Source organism: Mycosarcoma maydis, chromosome 5 (genome assembly GCF_000328475.2).
Source record: "Mycosarcoma maydis chromosome 5, whole genome shotgun sequence".
Lineage (NCBI taxonomy): Eukaryota > Fungi > Basidiomycota > Ustilaginomycetes > Ustilaginales > Mycosarcoma > Mycosarcoma maydis.
Window position 1 is genome coordinate 387538 of NC_026482.1, and position 16704 is coordinate 404241.

Below are 16704 nucleotides of genomic sequence, written 5' to 3' on the forward strand. Positions count from 1 at the left end.
TGATCAACAACCATGCCAACTCGAACTAACAACCGAGGCATCCCGGTGCCTCGTGATCAGGCTCGTGGCTCGGTGCGCGGCGATAACCAGCAGCAGGCAGCGTGGCGAAGCAGCCTTGACCTCGTTTGGTCCTATTCCCGCTCTCAAGCGTTCTATGGCAACAACATTGCCACCTCACCCTCGTTCGTCGAACGACGATGGGCCGGTCAGGATTTGGAAGAACGCGATAGCATTTTCGAGGATGAACAGGAATACGTCTCGGGACAAGACGACGAGGACGAGAGCGAAGATTATGACGCCCATACATCCCATTCGCGTTTCGCCACAGATGCTGACGCCGACACGGACACAGCTTCCATGGCCAGCGATGCCAGGTTCGGTCCCTCTGACCAATTTGAGTGGGAAGGAGAGGCACTACCGCCCAACGCCACCCAACGTATCCGCACATCGCGGCGCTCCAAGGCGAGAGATAGACGATTGGAGCAGCTCGAAAGTGCAGACGAAGACGAACGCAGTCGAAGCAGAAGTCGAAGTCCCAAGCGTCTAGCACCAGGTGGTCCCCATGAACGCACTTCCAACAGCAAACTCAATCCGAATCGATCCGCGTACTCCTCTGCAACAACCGGCGAGATGCTTCGAGATCCCTTCGCCGAAGACAATATCAACAATAACATCAAGCCCTCGGAAGTGACACCACTTCTATCCAACAAGCGCTCTACCGATGCCAACCCGGCAAGACGAAAGTCTGCCACCTACGGCGCGCTTCAGCGTCCCTCGGACTCGGCCACCCTATCAAACCGATCTGCCGATTCGGGCTACCACGTCTACGAACTTGGCAACAGCACATTGCTACAATCCTGGTTCAATACGGTTAATGCGCTCGTCGGCGTCGGCATCTTGGCTCTTCCTCTTGCTTTTTCCTACGCTGGTTGGATCGGTGGCACCATTTTGTTCCTGGTATGTGGTCTGCTTACCAACTACACGGGCAAAGTATTGGCAAAAATCATGTCCAAGGAGCCTTCGCTACGCACCTATGCCGATATTGGAAGTTACGCATTCGGACCATCAGCACGCATTCTCATCAGCCTCTTCTTCTGCCTCGAACTGTGGGCTGTCTCGGTAGCTCTCATCATCCTCTTTGGCGATTCCATGTCGGCCATCTTTCCAAACATTGCACCGGCAGCATTCAAATTGCTTGGGTATTGCTTGGTGCTCCCATCGGTGTTTCTGCCGCTTAAGTTCCTCTCGCCCATCTCGGTGATTGGTATCGTATCCACTTTCACCCTCGTCGTTGTGGTCATCAGCGACGGGCTCATCAAGAAACATGCTCCTGGCAGCCTTTGGTCGATTGCGCCAACCACACTCGGTCCACGTTGGGATCGTCTCCCGCTCAGCTTTGGTCTGATCATGTCTGGATTCTCTTCGCATCCTATCATCCCTTCGCTGGTACGCGATATGAAGGACCCTGCCAAGTTTCCACGCATGCTCAATTTGGCCTATGTCGGAGCCACCGTGCTATATCTCTCCATGGGTATGGTTGGCTACGCCATGTTTGGAACACAGGTGTCGGACGAGATTACAAAGGATTTGGCCAGAACGCCAGGTTTCCCGGTGGCGCTCAATAGTGTTGCTATTTGGTTGATTGTAATCAACCCGCTCTCGAAATTTGCTTTAGCGACGAGACCCATTCAGACCACGTTTGAGATCTTGTTGGGGATCGATGATCAGACCGCGGTGAGGTTGCAGAACAGGAACGTCAAAGCCCGACGGAGGTCTTCAGCCGCTGCTCTGGCGGCTACATCTGCGAATGTAGCTACTGATGGAAGCAAGATCCGCATGGATGATGCCGCTGCTGCTGCCAACAAAGTGGTGGGCCCAGTTCAAAGCCGCGCCCAGGCACAGCTCACATCAGAAGCGAACAGTACAACGCTCTCTGTGTCACCCAATCATCGCGTATCTTTCGCCACACCTGGCGCTCCCTCCTCCACGGTTCCGCAACCTGAACATCAACCTCCTACCTCTCCCACAACCCACGCCGCCCCAGCCAACGACAACCCACTTGCCAACTCGGCCATCTCGCTGCGTGCGGCCGAACTGACCTCCACCCTCTCCCCGCGAACGCGGTTCATCTTGAGCATACTTCTCAAGATCCTGTTGACCCTTCTGATCGCCGTCACAGCGGTCGTCTTGCCAGGGTTCGAGAAAGTCATGGCGTTCCTCGGAGCATTCCTGGCTTTTGCAACATGTGTCTTTGGTCCTCTGTTGGCCAACTTGAAGCTTTTCGGCAGTGAAATGAAGGCGTACAGGATCGCGATTGATGTCGGCATCTTGGCCATAAGTGCGCTTATGGCAGCTACAGGCACTGTATGGGCTTTTCTCTGATCTGGCTGAGCCAGATTCCACCATGCAATGTCACATTTCGTCATACGGGGCGATTGGCGCTGATCGTGTACAGAGAGCGAGTGACATCAGAGCTTTGTGTGTTCTAACCCAGCCCACCGCCTCAGCAACGGAGGTGTGAGCATTGGCAGTCCCCCTCCCACCAGATGACTCGGACCAGCTAAAGTCTCATTTGCTCCACTCGCCGTAGCACCGCCAACCCCTGTCGTGAGATTCGCCATCGTGCCCGTCGGACTCGCGAACAGCACATGTCGCTGTTGCGTCATCAGTATCTGGTGAATCTGCATCCTCACGGCGTGCAACCCATGTCTCAAACTCGCCACTTCTTCCGTTACCCTTCCCGCATCGAATCCTGCTTTCACAGCTGCAATGTGTCCTTCTTCCGTTCGCTTGTCCAAGCTGGATAAGCCGGATGAAAGGCCGGCGATGTTGGCGGTAAGCGAGGAAATGGCCGCATCGAGGTTGGTTCGGTCAATGGCGTCAACATCAGGTACAAGTGCGCTAGGGAAATCGTAGCCAAGAGGTGAGATGGATGCTGCGGTGGAGGTGGTTTCGACTGGTGTGAGGAAAGATGCGGACGTGGTGGCTGCCGATCGACGTGTATTGAAAGACGTTTCCGCAATGCCCATAAACCGCAAGCGCTCCCTTGTTGGCGAAGGCGTATGCGAAGCACGACCAGTATCCATCCCAGATGTTGTAGGCATTGACCGAGCTGCCGGTGGGGCCAAGTATCGTGAGTTCACTCCATCGTCCATTCCGACTGCCATGCTCGATCGCGCGACACCCGGCGTCTGCAAAGATGACCTCGCTTGACCCAACAACTCGGTCGACAGGTCACTATACTGCCTCCTCGCCCACATCGCCAGATCCATGCTGGACACGGCTGAAGCACTCTGCGTCCTGGCCTGCCTCGTTCCGAAGCTCTGTTGACTCAGAGATCTTTCCCAGTTCTGAGCATCCAACGGAAACTCGTCCCACTCTCCATCCACTCCAAGTTGAGACCCTCTTGCGCGCTCTTCCATGGCAGTTCCCTGACGAAGTTCGCCCGCAGACCGGTACCAACTTCCCAAGCTATGCACACAGTCATCGATTCGTCTAGCTTGGCCGTATTGTCTGCTCTGTACCTCGTCGATCCTTGCTTTGAGAGCGGTGTTTTCATCTTTTAGTTTGGCGATATGGTGGCTAAAGATGACGAAGAATTCTTTGAGAGGTTCAAAACGACACTCGTCTTCAAGATGCGTTTTCTCGCTGCTTTTGCAAGCTGTATCGGCGCTTCGTGAGAGCCGATGGCGTGGACCGAGCCAAGCACAGCCAAACTCGGCATGTGGGCAGAGGATCGGAGCTTCTAGACAGTCATCAGTGACGTGAAGCGCCAAGCGACTCTTGGTGCTCTGAATATGACAAAACTCGCACACGGCTGGCTCGGGCGAACAGGTTTCAGAGTGTGCTTGCAGCTCGTCGAAGCACAGTTCCATGTCGCAGGTCGCACAGGTGACTTTGCGCTTAGGACAGCTGAGACCATGAGAAGCCCAGTCCTTACGCATCACTTTGGCGGAGCAACCGCATCGTTTCCCCTCGATAAGGTTTTGGTCTACATACTCGAAAGCACACTCAGAAGCAACATGTCCGCGAAGTAGGTGGCGTTCGCATTCATGCTGACATCCCTTGTCCTTGTTTGGACATCGTACTCGAAGCGTATCGACCATGTTTTTGATGAGCAGCGCCGTAGGTTGAAAATCATCGAGCTCGACTGAGGTTCTACAAGTTGGACACCTTTTCATCGATATGACTGCCGACATGTCGCCTTCCTGTTCCAGTTGCTGCTGTTTTGACAGAGCAGTAGTGATACACTGCTTACAAAAGGTATGCGAGCATACGGCCGAGGCATATGGTTCGAGAAAGGGACCGAGGCATATCGGACAGTGCAAGAAGGCACTGATGCGCGCATCGTCGTCTACATAGTCGAAGCAGTCGCCTGTGATCCATGAGAGCTGCTGGATGCCACTACTGATGTTGCTTGTATCTGAACGCTGACTGAAAGAAGAGGTGGCGCGTGGTCGGATGGGTCGTGAGCGTCCAGCACGAGTTCCTGAGGATCGTCTGCGTGGCATGGCGGATGATGACAATGAGGAAGTCTGTTGCGGTGGCAGCGCATCAGAGCTGGGGCCGGCATCGGATGCTTCCGGCATGGCGAATGCAATGAGGTTCAAAGATGTAGATAAGAAGAGCACCGATATGCGTTTGGATGGATGGATGGATGGAGAGAGGGATGTGGTACAGTTGAAAGCCGGCAAACACTTGACGCAACGATTCCTGACAGCCGACGCCTCCGGCTAATCACGAATTATTCCGACTTAGTTGACCTACAGTAAGTTGTCTTTGATTTCAAACCGTCCGCCGTGGTGCGGGGAAGACTCAGCTGCACCCCACCACGAACGCCCCGCGTGTCTGTTTTATCTGAAATGCAATTCACGATTCACGATTCACGATTCACGATTATTTTCGTGATTGTAATCAGAAAAGCTGGCTTGTTTGTAACTTATGACGGCCTAACAATCTAACTCTATTCACGTGATCTAGCTTCAAGCACAGAACACAGAGCGCAGAGCATGGAACATGGAACATGGAGCACGAGCCTCGTGCCTGGTGTGCATGGAGCATGATTTACTCGACAGATGTTAACCCGTGACTTGTTCAAATCGAGTGAAAGACGTGGGCATGATGCACAAAATCACGATTCATGATTGATGTATCATATCCCCTTAAATTCTCAAACTGCACGCTGACGTCGGAATCGGGGCGCCATGCAATCATCATGATAGCTGACATTCCAAACCACTTAAGAAAGAGTCACTCAGTGCATTGAGCATCCATAGCTCCAACGTCAGTCAACGTCCGTGCACTTTCCTTCTCCCAGGGTTGCACTGCACTGGTACGAGTTTTGACCGACATCCTTTCGGCTTCTGAATTAGGCCGTATGAGCGTGAAGCGCTCCCTGCTTGCAGCTTTGTACCTCGCTATTTGCTACAGACACCTTGCCTCGCCTCGTGACCCTTCCCGGATGACGTTGCTCTTGACAGCTTGCCTAACAGCCACGAACTGGCTCTTTTGTTGCTTCTGATCACGCCCACATGCACCCAAACAGCGGGCAACAGGCCGTGTGCATTTCTATCTGCTCACCTTACATTGAAAATGATGAGTGTTCTGAGTGTTCTAGGCAAATCTTGGCAGCCTCTCTGCAAGATGCTGTATCCCATCCGAGACTCACCCATCCGAAGCCCACTGACTGTCACACTTCTGATTCGCTATCTTCCCGTGCACCTCTGGCTCGCAAACTCTGAGCTCGCTAGCCTTGCAGCACACAACTGAGACACAACTCGCTCTCATCCACCTCTTCACTCTTGCCCTTCGTTGCTCTTTGTCGTCTCTTGTCAGCCATCATTCTCCTCTCTTCTTCCTACCATCAGCAACCCGCTTTGAGAACGGCAAGTACCGCAAGCGACTTTGCCCGCGATGTCGAGCCACCATCCCGGAGAGGGCTGGTCGGAACGCAACCCAGTGCCTACTGTTCAGCAGTACAGAGAGGAGCAGGAAGCTCGTCTCCAGCATCAGGAAGACCTGCGACGTGCTACTGCCACGGCCAATGCTTCCAAGCTTGCCTCGAGCGACGCTGATGAGGCTTCCCCTCGTGGAGCCTCCACTACTGGCGCTGCTCCTGCCATTCATAGCTCCCTCGATGGGCTGAGGCAGCGTCACAGCACTCCCAACACCGATCAGCCCACCGCAAAAGACAGCGCTCATCGTAATTCCACCACTTCTGAGCCTCCCAAGGAGGACAAAGTCCAAGACACCCCCGGAGGCGGCGTCGAAGAAAAGGAGCGCATCAAGAAAGCGCAGGCTCCCAAAGGCAAGCCCAACGAATTTGAAGCAAAGGGCGAGCGCGTTGTCACCGACCCCACCACGGGTAAAGACGTCCAGATCCGCGATGCTGCCGAGAATGCAAAGATCAGCCCAGACAAGCTCGACTCTCGATACGGCCCAGGCTTTTCATCCCACATCCCCAAGGATCCTTCCAAGCATCAGACCCTTCACACGTCGCCCTATCCCGCCGAGCCTTCCAACGTTTTGCTCTATCGCTTCCCTGAACCTGCAAACAGCGATATCATTCAGGGCATGCAATCCGCCTTCAACCAGCTCGCTATCGGCCTCGGCGCCTCCTTGGCGCTCATCTGGTTCTTCTTTGCCTTTGGCAATGGATGGTGGAAGTTCTTCATTCGCACCACCATCTTGCTCGTCGTCGGTTTCTGCGGATGGACCGGCATCCACCTCCAGTCGCGCAAAATTGAAAAGGAGCACGACGCTATCAGGGCCGAGATGCACAAGCAGCGCGGTCAGAGCCTCTCACCTCCGATGCCTGAGAGTGTCGAGTGGCTTAACGCTGCCATCGCCTGTATCTGGAAGCAGATCAACCCAGACATGTTTATTCCCATGGCCGACATGGTCGAGGACATCATGCAGCAGTCTTTGCCTGGTTTCATCGATGCCGTCAAGATTGACGACATCGGTATCGGTGATAACCCGTTTCGTCTTGTCGCTATGCGCGGTCTTTCGGATATGATGAGCGACAAAGAATACCCTCGCGAAGAGTGGATCGACCAAGGCAAGAAGGACCAGCTCAAGGCCGAAGAGGAAAAGAACAAGAAACAGGAAAAGGAAAAAGTCAGCGATGCCAAAAAGGAACTGGAAGACGCAGCCGATGCCGATGGCGACGGTATCGCTGATGACGACGAGTCCGGTGACTTTCTTAACTATGAGATTTCCTTTAGCTACTCGGCTCGTCCCGGCCAATCCAACAAGGACAGGGCCAAGAACATCCATCTCATGATCGAATTCTTCATTGGCGCCTACGACCTCTTCCAGATCCCTCTGCCCATTTGGATCCAGGTCGAGCACATTTCCGGTACCATCCGTTTGCGTGCCCAGATGGTACAGCAACCGCCTTACATCCGCAACCTCACTTTTACACTTATGGGAGTCCCCAAGGTCGAAATCTCGGCTATTCCCATGCTGAAAGCTCTGCCCAACGTTTTGGATCTTCCGCTCATCTCTGGTTTTGTCCAGTCGTCGATCGCCGCTGCTGCCAACATGTACGTCGCCCCCAAGAGCATGACGCTCAACATGGCCCAGATACTCTCCGGCGACGGAATCAAGAAGGATACCGACGCCGTCGGTGTCCTCGTCGTCGAAATCGAGTACGGTGAGGGTCTCAGTGCTCAGGACGCCAATGGAAAGAGCGATCCATACGTCGTACTCGCCTTCGCCAAATTCGGTCGACCGCTCTACAGTTCGCGCATCATCTTTGAGGATCTCAACCCTGTCTGGCAAGAAACTGCCTTCTTGCTGGTCAGCAAGGACGACATTCGTGCCAATGAGTCGCTTTCGATCCAGCTGTGGGACTCGGATGCGCGAACCGCTGACGACATTGTCGGACGTGTCAATACGCCCATCAAGGATCTCATTCGCAACGCCAACCACGTGCAAGACCGAACGGACAAGCTGATGGGCTTCGAAGATGCTGACAATATGCCCGGCGAACTCAAGTGGAAAGTTGCCTTCTACGAAAAGGCCGAATTCAACATGGCGCTCGTGCCCAAAAAGAAGAAGGAAGACATGTCCCAGGTCGAAAAGGAAACGCAGCGAGGCGAAGGCTCTGCCATCGACTCGGCCGACGAGAAGATTGCGCTTCACTGTCCTCCCGACCCAGAGTACCCTTCGGGTATCCTGAGCATCATTGTCCACCACATTTCCGGTCTCGAGAACCGAGACGTCGAAAAGGGTGTCATGGGCAAGGAGCGCGAGGGCACGCATGGACAAGACGTCGATGCCAAAGCCGGTGAAGGTAAAGCGCTGCCCAGCGGTTACGTCGAATTCATCGTCAACGACGACATCATCTACAAGACGCGCGTCAAGCAGTACACCAACATGCCCTTCTACGAAGCCGGTACAGAGACGTTTTTGCGTGACTGGACGCGCACCGAGGTGCGTCTTGCGGTTCGAGACGCTCGTCTGCGCGAGCACGACCCTATCATGGGCATCGTGTCGATGGACCTAACTCAGGTGTTTAGCGAGTCGTCGCAAGTGACCCAGTCGTTTTCGCTTCAGGACGGTGTCGGGTTCGGCAAGGTGCACTGCAGCCTGGTGTTCCGGAGCATCAAGGCTCAGTTGCCCAAGAATCTGCTCGGCTGGGACACTGCTACTGTCGAGCTGCTCTCGGAAATTGAAATTTCTGGAGACGAAAAGCTCAAGACCAAAAAGATCAAGGTTTCCACGGGAGACGACACGCAAAAGATCTATCCTGGCCAACACATTCCCGATGACGCCGACACGCTTGTCCGCCTGCCCGTATACGACCGCTACAGTTCTCTGCTCACCTTCGACTTGGGCGGCGGCGGACTATCGCTGGGTCCGCTCGGCGGCAAGCCCGACGCTGTCGCTGTCGCAGCGCTGTGCGATATTCCCGATGGAGAAATCGTCGATCTCGAACTCGACATTCTCGGCGGTGACAACCTCGGCACGCTCAAGCGTAACTACATCAACGAGCAGACGCGCAAGACGCACAAGTACGAAGTTGTGGGCAAGCTTCGGGTCAAGGTTCGCATCGACGCCGGCCTCGATGATGACCACTTGCGTCTGGTCGAACGTTCCAGCGGTCGCAAAGACAGGCACGAATTTGACGTATACAACCGTCTCGAGGGGATGCCGAACCGAGCAGTGGAGAATTCACACGCCAACGATGACGGTGTCATTGATCGCAAGGAGCAGAAGCAGATTGACAGAAGTAAGCGCGAGGCGCTGCACTCGAGACACCGCGGTGCAATGGGTTACGGTGGTGCTAGGACGGCAGTCTGGGCCAAAGACGGAATCAGGGATAGGATCCGCAGGGTGTCTTCCAAGATTTCAGGTAAGAAGGGTCGCGATCAGACGATCAAATCTGAGGCCTGATCTGCACCTGTCCTGCCGTCTCGGTCGCCGCTTCTGTCAAGGTCAGTTCTGCTATCTCCCCGTACTTTGTAAGTGCACTTCCACCCTCGCTCCAAGCTGTTTCCTTGCTGTGGAAAGTTTCGTCCGCAATGTTGAATCAATCGTGAATGTCTCCTGGACCATCGACCATGTCGGTCGAGCCGTCGTGCCCTCCTGCTTTTCGTTCTGCGTGACTCAGAGTGCTTTGGCTTGCGAATAGAGTTGGCTGTAGCGGAATCAGCCCCGTATCTAGCTTTATGTGATGTGCCGCAAGCCATTCGTAATTGTTACCAAGAAGAGCAAAACTTTTGTAGGTGTATGACTCGCTCAGCTAAACGAGTTGGGGTTGAGCTCAAGCGCGAACCTTCGGGCGTTCTGTCAGAGCGAAAATTCAGAGCTCGAGAGTTTCTTTGGTTGAGCACTCGTGACTCACAACTGTACGCCGAAGCGGAAGGTTGCATTCCGACCTGCAGCTGTCAGCTTAAGCGGGGCGTCATGTGCGGTCGGTGCACGGTGCGATGATGTGCGTGTGTCGGCTGCAAATACCGTCCTCCTTGCTTCGGAGTCCGCGGGTTGTCTGAGCTGTGCGATACGATTCAAGAATGCCGGCGGTAGCGGTGGCTGTGAATTATCTCCAACACTGACGAATCAAGACGAATGAACTGAGCTTTTCAGTGTGTTGGACATGTATAAATCATCCTTACGTCGCACACCGTGTTCCGTCAGAAGTCAATTCCATGTTCGCATCACTGCTCTGGTTTCAACATGGCGCACCCGATGCTCGATCAAATCTCTTTCAAGCTCGCCGTCCCAGATTCCCCCCTTTATCTGCGACCAGTGCGTCTTTCGGACGCACCCAACATGAGGGATCGATGTGCCGATCCACTCAACGTCCAATTCCTCCCCCATTTGCAGGGCAAGGAAATCCAAACTGTCTCCGATGTGAAAGACTGGATACGCATCGTTCAAGCTGGCTTCAACAAAGACTCGCTCTTCCTCGTCGTCATCTCCACCGAGGGCGGAACCGAAAAAGCCATCGGTGAGGGACCTTTGGGCTACATCAACTGGGACACCCAACAAGCCGAATCCGGCATCATGCTAGATCACCAGCAAGCAGGAAAAGGCATCGCTACGAAGGTGTTGAACACCACTATGGATTTCGCCTTCCAACAGCTTGGCTTGCAAACTGTCAATTACGGGACTTTGAAAGACAATAAAGCCATGGCCAAAGTGCTGCAAGATAAGTTGAAGGTCAAAGGTACCCCGCAAGAAAAGACGAGAAAGGACGGAAAGTTAGAGTTGATTTTCAGCTTCAACAGGGACGAGTGGCTCGTGGCCACCACTCCAACCGATTGAAAGCGATCCACTACATTCACGCACACAACAGACTCTCAACACGTTGGAAGTTGCTTTCGACTGAACCGTTATCAGGCGGCTTCGACAAATAGACACAATTGGATCGGTCTGGTCTTCTTCAAAAGAGCTTCAAGGCTTTCCGCTCCTGACGCGCTCATCAGGTTCACGTCCAAACATTGGATTCCCCGAGCAAGCTGCCGTCTCATTGCTGCCCACTAGCTGCATGCCCATATCAGAACCCTTCGTCAGCAAGCCGGTGGAGAGGCAGTTCACAGACCACATTCACATCTCGACAGCGATACACCATGTACGGGCCAGAAAGACAGCGCTTTCTAAAAAAGCGAGCCAGCAAACCTGCCTGTTCACAGTAGCGTGGCTATTGCATCGAAATGCAAACAAATAACATTCGTGATTCACCACCACGCACTACATAGCTTATGCAAGACAACAAGAACGAAAACCTCCGCTCACGAGGAGTCAAGTGGCCACTGAATGCCGTCACTCAACTGGGAGCACAATCCTTGGATTTGAGTGTGAGCTCGCTCCACAGATGCCCATGGAGCGTATCGGCGTCCTTGTTGCTACCGGTCGAGCCTGCTGCTTCCCCGGCCTCTGCAGAAGACGAGAGAACGGCCAGTGCATTCAGCGTTTCAAGAGGTCGGAAGCACGGAGAGCCAGAAATGTTCATATTGCTTGGGCTGTTGCTAGTCTCTGAAACCATCATGCGGTATCGTTCGATTTTCGTTTTGACTTTTCGTAGATCGCATAAAAATTCATGCATCGCCCGCTGGTTCGACTTGATCTTCTTCGCAGGGGTAGAGGTGACCTTGTGAGGCGACCCTTCGCTAGCTGCCGCAGGCTTGTCCGTGGCGAAATGGGAGGCGAACGCCGTCCACATTGCCAGATTCGTGTCCATAAGCTGCACGCCAAATTCGTCGAACGGCGAAAAGCCAGCCTTCTGCTGTTCGATGTACGAGTCCATGAGGCGATGGCAGCATCGGACGATCGTGTTGAGCTCCTCTGAGGTAGGATTCAGAACTTGACGGCTGGTCAGGGCAACATGTGAAAGTGCCACCATCAAATTGATGGTGCCGGCAGCAAGGTACACGGTATCACCGGTCCGAAGCAGGTTGACATGAGGTTCCTCGAGATCGTCATAGTGGTAATCATGTGCATTGGAGAACTTTGAATTCCAATTGAGTAAGGTATCGAAGTTATGGCTAGTGCTGGGCCAGGAGACGACGAGCAGCGAACCTTGTACGACGATGTAGAGGAGCCCACACGTCGGACCCACAAAGTATAAAGGACGCTTGGTGCCCGCGACAGCACAGTGAGCAACGTCAACAGGCGAATCGATCGAGGTGCACGATAGACCAAGATGGCCGGGGTTGGGAGGCGCAAAGCGTGATGAAATGCAGCTGGCTACTCCATCTTCGAACTCGGCCTGAGCAGAGTACCACCGCAAATGCCGTGGCACGCCAAAGTGGCTCTCCCACAATGCTTCGGTGAGCGTTAAAGCATCAGCACTTCTTGGCAACAAGTGTGCATCTTCGGCGGGGTCGTCAATCCTTTCGCCGCTTTCGCCGTCAAGGTCGAGTAGCACCTGGCGGAAGGTGGGACGGGATAGGTAGCATTGGTCAATGCCGTTCGAGAGCACGCATAACGACAGTCGGAACGACGTCTGCCCAGTCGAGTTGCGCAAGACGAGTTGCTTAATATTGCAAAAGCTGGGTAGTGCCGCAAGGGCAGTGGGCAAGCGGTCCCATTTGGTCTCGAATTCGGTCTTCTCGACCAGCTGCGCGTGGTGTCCAATGTCATGTCTAGGACCAGCTTCGTCAGTCGCGCGAGACACTTTGTTCACAGGGGAAGGGTCGAGACCGAGACGAGGCTGAGGAGGTTCGGGCTGTGTATCTTCGCGATGTGCGTCGTTGAGCTCGGCAGGCAGCGCGTCACCGAGATTGTTGATAATGTCTGCGAATCTGGCACGTGGAGACGCCATATCGCAGCCACCCCGTGCGAAGATGTCAAAGGTCATGCTAGGGTTAAGTCAGCTGCGACGATTCACTGTGACGAGGATTTTGAAGTAGGAGAGCATCGATGTGTAGAGCTTTTCGAAGAAGCGCCGCTGTGAAGGCCCCGGGGCTGTGATCTCATTTATGTTCTGTCTGTCATGATTGGCTGAGCAACAGTGACAGCAACAGCAAAAGGTGGCAAAAACAAAGGATGACGATGAGTTTACAGTTCACGGTCACCGAAAAGAGTGCAGAGCGTGTCAACGGGGCTCCCAATTAACTTAAGGGAAAAGTGAAAGAGCCAATCGTGAATATACATGACGACTCTAGCTTCTCCTCCTTGTCAGTTAGCATCGGCTTAACCGAGATCCAGCGCAACAACGGCTAAGCCACACCGTCGCACGTCTGTAGGCCAGCCCCTGACTCAGCGCAAGATACAGGGTCCAGCCGAAAAGGCTCGTCAATCAACGCTCCTCCTGTTGAAGAGGATGTGCCTTGCCTGCCACACCGTAGACGGGAGTGCCGACGAATATTTCGCACTGAGTCACAGGAGAGGACTGTGCTCGCATGCCTGGGTCGGCTCTCTCAAATTGGATCGGCTCTGGACGCGTGAAGCATCCTTTTCCAACTTAGCCGGCGCGCCTGAAAACCTATCCGTGTTTGCAAGAATTAAATTGGGCTTGGATTGCGATCTTCTGCGCTGAGTCTCTAAGGATTTGTGACGAACGGGAGGGGACTGCGATACGAGTACACGGTTGGGAAAGGGCAGATGCGGCGGTGATGCAACGTAAGAAGAAGTGAATGGATTGGCGAGCGACTGCAAAAAGAGACGAAGGCGGCGGAGATCCTCTTGGGCGTGGCCAGCCAAAGTCCGACCGGTCTAGATATGCTGTGCTGGGACGGGAGCCGTCCGTAGCCAATGTTCACGTCTGTGGCTCTCGCGCGCCGCGTGTCTGGTGATTGACTGCAATTCCGCTTACTCTCGCGAGACGTCACGGCCGAAAAGGAACACCTTGAACCAGTCGGCGGCCACAAGTGATCGGTTGCGGAGCGAGAAGAGCATCGACATGTAAGCCGAACGCCAGAACATGAATGTCACAACACCACCCGAGGCGATCTGGTTGTTGCCGAGTAGTGGGATATCAGCGATGGCCCTCTCGGATCCAATGTAGGCGAGCGAGCCTTGGTGCGAGTACTTGAAGGGACGAATCTTGGCAGCTTTTTCAATCTGTCGTTCGAGACCGCTGAGCTCGGAAGCGTCGGCGTTGGCCTTCTTGGCCGCCTCGAGCTTGTCTTCAAGGATGTGCAGGCGAGCGAGCTGGTTGAAGACGCGAGCGAGGTAAGCACCCTGCTGCGAAGCAGCCTGGGCAGTGGGAGCGAACTGGGTCGCGGTGGCATCACCGAGAGCAAAGATTGAGTCCTCGGCACCCTTGAGTCGCATGTGGTCGTCGACATCCAGACCACGGCGGTTCTTTTGCGATTCGGGCAACGCTGCCATGAGCTGTCGTGTCAGAGGTCGGGCCGTGTTGCCGGCAGCCCACACGAGCAAACCGTAAGGAATCTTCTTTTCTTCGCCCGATGGCGTCTTGACAAGAACGTCGCGGTCGTCGACGTCCTTGACCATGTGCTTGGTTAGAATGTCGATCGAATTTTCTTTGAACGTCGACTCTGTGTACTTGATGAGCGTCTGCGAGAACATGGGCAGAATGTTGGGCAGAGCCTCTACGAGCGTCACACGCAGCTTGTTGGCCACCTCGGGATACCATCTGATCAGATCAGATTCGACAAAGTCGCGCAGCTCGGCCGCGTATTCGATACCCGTGGGACCACCACCGACGACTACCATATGCAGCAGACGGTCGATCTCCTCCTCAGATTGGCCCTTGATGGCAGCGCTCTCGACGCAGTCGATCAGACGGGCGCGGATCTTTTCAGCGTCGCTAAGCTCTTTGAGGAAGCAGGCGTGTTTCTTGACACCCTCGATACCGAACGTCTGGTTCTCCGTGCCGACCGAGTAGACGAGGTAGTCGTACGGGATCGTGACCTTCGAGACAGATCCCTTGACCTCGCTCCTATCCTCGAAAGTGACAGTCTTGTTGATAGGATCGACGTACTCGCAATCGGCTTCGTACACCTTGACCTCGCGTGTCTTGAAACGTGTCGTGTGACGGGTTGGCTGCACGATGCTTCGGCCATCCAACGTGCCCACCGTGACGGACGGCAGCAGAGGCGTGAAGAGGAAGTAGTTGTGCGGCGAGATAACAACGACGTTGTACTCTTCAGTGTCGATGTTTTTCAAGAGCGAGGTGGCACCCCAGCCACTGCCGAGTACCACAATGGTCTTCTTGGAGGGATCTTGAGGGAGCTGATCGGGTGGGTGTCGGCCTTGGTAGACAAAGTACGCATAGGTGCCCAGACTGCCTAGCGCAATCACATAAAAGGTTCGTCGTGCGGTTCGAAAGAAACCACGCTTGTTCTGGCCAGTGCTATTTGGAGGTGGTAACTGCTCTTGCGCATCATTCTGGGCAGCCTGAAGCACAGAAACTGTCTTGTCGTTCTTCCGCGAACGAGTCCAGAAGATGGTGCGAGTCTGTTGTTGCGATGCGAACAACGAAGAAGGTGCTACTGCAGCAGCAGCAGCAGCAGCAGCAGCAGCAGACGCACTTGTGGATGGGACAGCAAGTCTGGACGCTTGCAGCGCCAGTGATGGCAAGACAGCTGCTCGAAGCGAGCCAGCCCGAATCGCTGGCGACAACATTGCGCTGTTGTGGGTGGGTGGGTGGGTGAGAACGTCGAACGACGGACCAAGAAAGAACCCCCAAGGAGGTGAAAGAGTGGTGGTGATGGATCAGGCTGACGAGAGAAGGAAGGAAAGGAGGACTGATGGACAGAGCTGTCTTCTCAGACTTTGTTTGACAGTCTTCCGTGTGCGAATCGTCACGTTGTTGATTGCTCACTTGATACTGTTGCTGCCCACCGCAAGTGTCAGAATTTCTCATCATGAGGCACTATCATTTCTCATCACGGCGTTGCGTGCGTAACTATCTGCAAGCGTATTTCGCGAAACGTGAATGCTGGATGATTCGCGGTACGCGACCCTCTGAAAAGCAGTAGGCAGCAGGCAACGTTGATTGCTCGCTGGAGCGGCTCGCTTCCACGCACACTCACGACTAGATTATTACTCTGACAAACGTGGAAAAATTTGTCCTTTGTTGGAACGAACCCTGACCGAAATTCGGCAGTCGTGAATGTGAACCTGGCTGAACAGATGACCAAGCGCTACGGGCTCTAGCTAAGGCTCTGCTGTCTAGACTTGTTATCTCGATACTCGACCACGGCCAAGTTAGACGATTTCCCGAGCAGAACATAAAAAGAACTCTACCGATAGCTGCCTCGATAAAGAAGAGTCGCTCTTATTTTCCGATTCTGCAGCAAAGCAACAGCACACAGGATCACAATCATAGCGTAACCAATACAGAGTAAAGTTAATTGTTGTGCAGAGGCTGGAGTCAAAGTTCATTGCGAAATCTGGTCAACGTTTATGTTGACCAGCTTGAGCTCTCACAGGTTTGTGAATTGCTTCTGCTTCCGCACAATGCGATCGGGAGTCTGCCACTGCCGCCAATCTACCTCTGCGGGAGAATCCAAGCATGACTCACCGGTCCGTCGCCTATTCACGATTGTACGATGTCGTATTCCCAGCGAAATGGTTGGATTTTGCTCGCCATCAGTGCCTGACAGCTGGCCGAGAAGAGTTCGCCCGAACGGCAAATTTGGCATGCCTGGCGGGCATCTTGTGCAGCGTACAAGCTTGATTGTTACTGTTCCTCAGCTTATCGATCCACAGGGGTTTTATTCGCTGTGCATGAATCCTGAATCTTGTCAGAATTTTTTGAGCTGTTCCTACAGATCAACG

The 16704-nt window shown here is 54.1% G+C and overlaps 6 protein-coding genes across 6 annotated transcripts; 3 read left to right on the forward strand and 3 right to left on the reverse strand.

Moving 5' to 3' along the window:
* Positions 1-12: 12 nt before the first annotated feature.
* Positions 13-2382, forward strand: UMAG_02159 (uncharacterized protein; the record flags this gene model as incomplete). Its single annotated transcript, XM_011390210.1, has 1 exon — positions 13-2382. One exon carries the CDS (start codon positions 13-15, stop codon positions 2380-2382), a length of 2370 nt encoding a protein of 789 aa, XP_011388512.1.
* An 86-nt stretch (positions 2383-2468) lies between these two features.
* On the reverse strand, positions 2469-4589 carry UMAG_02160 (uncharacterized protein; the record flags this gene model as incomplete). Its single annotated transcript, XM_011390211.1, has 1 exon — positions 2469-4589. The coding sequence occupies one exon, from the start codon at positions 4587-4589 to the stop codon at positions 2469-2471; it is 2121 nt and encodes a 706-aa protein (XP_011388513.1).
* A 1324-nt stretch (positions 4590-5913) lies between these two features.
* UMAG_02161 (uncharacterized protein) lies at positions 5914-9402 on the forward strand (the record flags this gene model as incomplete). The annotated part of the gene is made up of 1 exon (XM_011390212.1): positions 5914-9402. One exon carries the CDS (start codon positions 5914-5916, stop codon positions 9400-9402), a length of 3489 nt encoding a protein of 1162 aa, XP_011388514.1.
* Positions 9403-10185: 783 nt separating this feature from the next.
* UMAG_02162 (uncharacterized protein) lies at positions 10186-10776 on the forward strand (the record flags this gene model as incomplete). The annotated part of the gene is made up of 1 exon (XM_011390213.1): positions 10186-10776. The coding sequence occupies one exon, from the start codon at positions 10186-10188 to the stop codon at positions 10774-10776; it is 591 nt and encodes a 196-aa protein (XP_011388515.1).
* Positions 10777-11278: 502 nt separating this feature from the next.
* On the reverse strand, positions 11279-12811 carry UMAG_02163 (uncharacterized protein; the record flags this gene model as incomplete). Its single annotated transcript, XM_011390214.1, has 1 exon — positions 11279-12811. The coding sequence occupies one exon, from the start codon at positions 12809-12811 to the stop codon at positions 11279-11281; it is 1533 nt and encodes a 510-aa protein (XP_011388516.1).
* A 953-nt stretch (positions 12812-13764) lies between these two features.
* UMAG_02164 (putative NADH-ubiquinone reductase (H(+)-translocating)) lies at positions 13765-15546 on the reverse strand (the record flags this gene model as incomplete). The annotated part of the gene is made up of 1 exon (XM_011390215.1): positions 13765-15546. One exon carries the CDS (start codon positions 15544-15546, stop codon positions 13765-13767), a length of 1782 nt encoding a protein of 593 aa, XP_011388517.1.
* Between the last annotated feature and the right edge of the window lie 1158 nt (positions 15547-16704).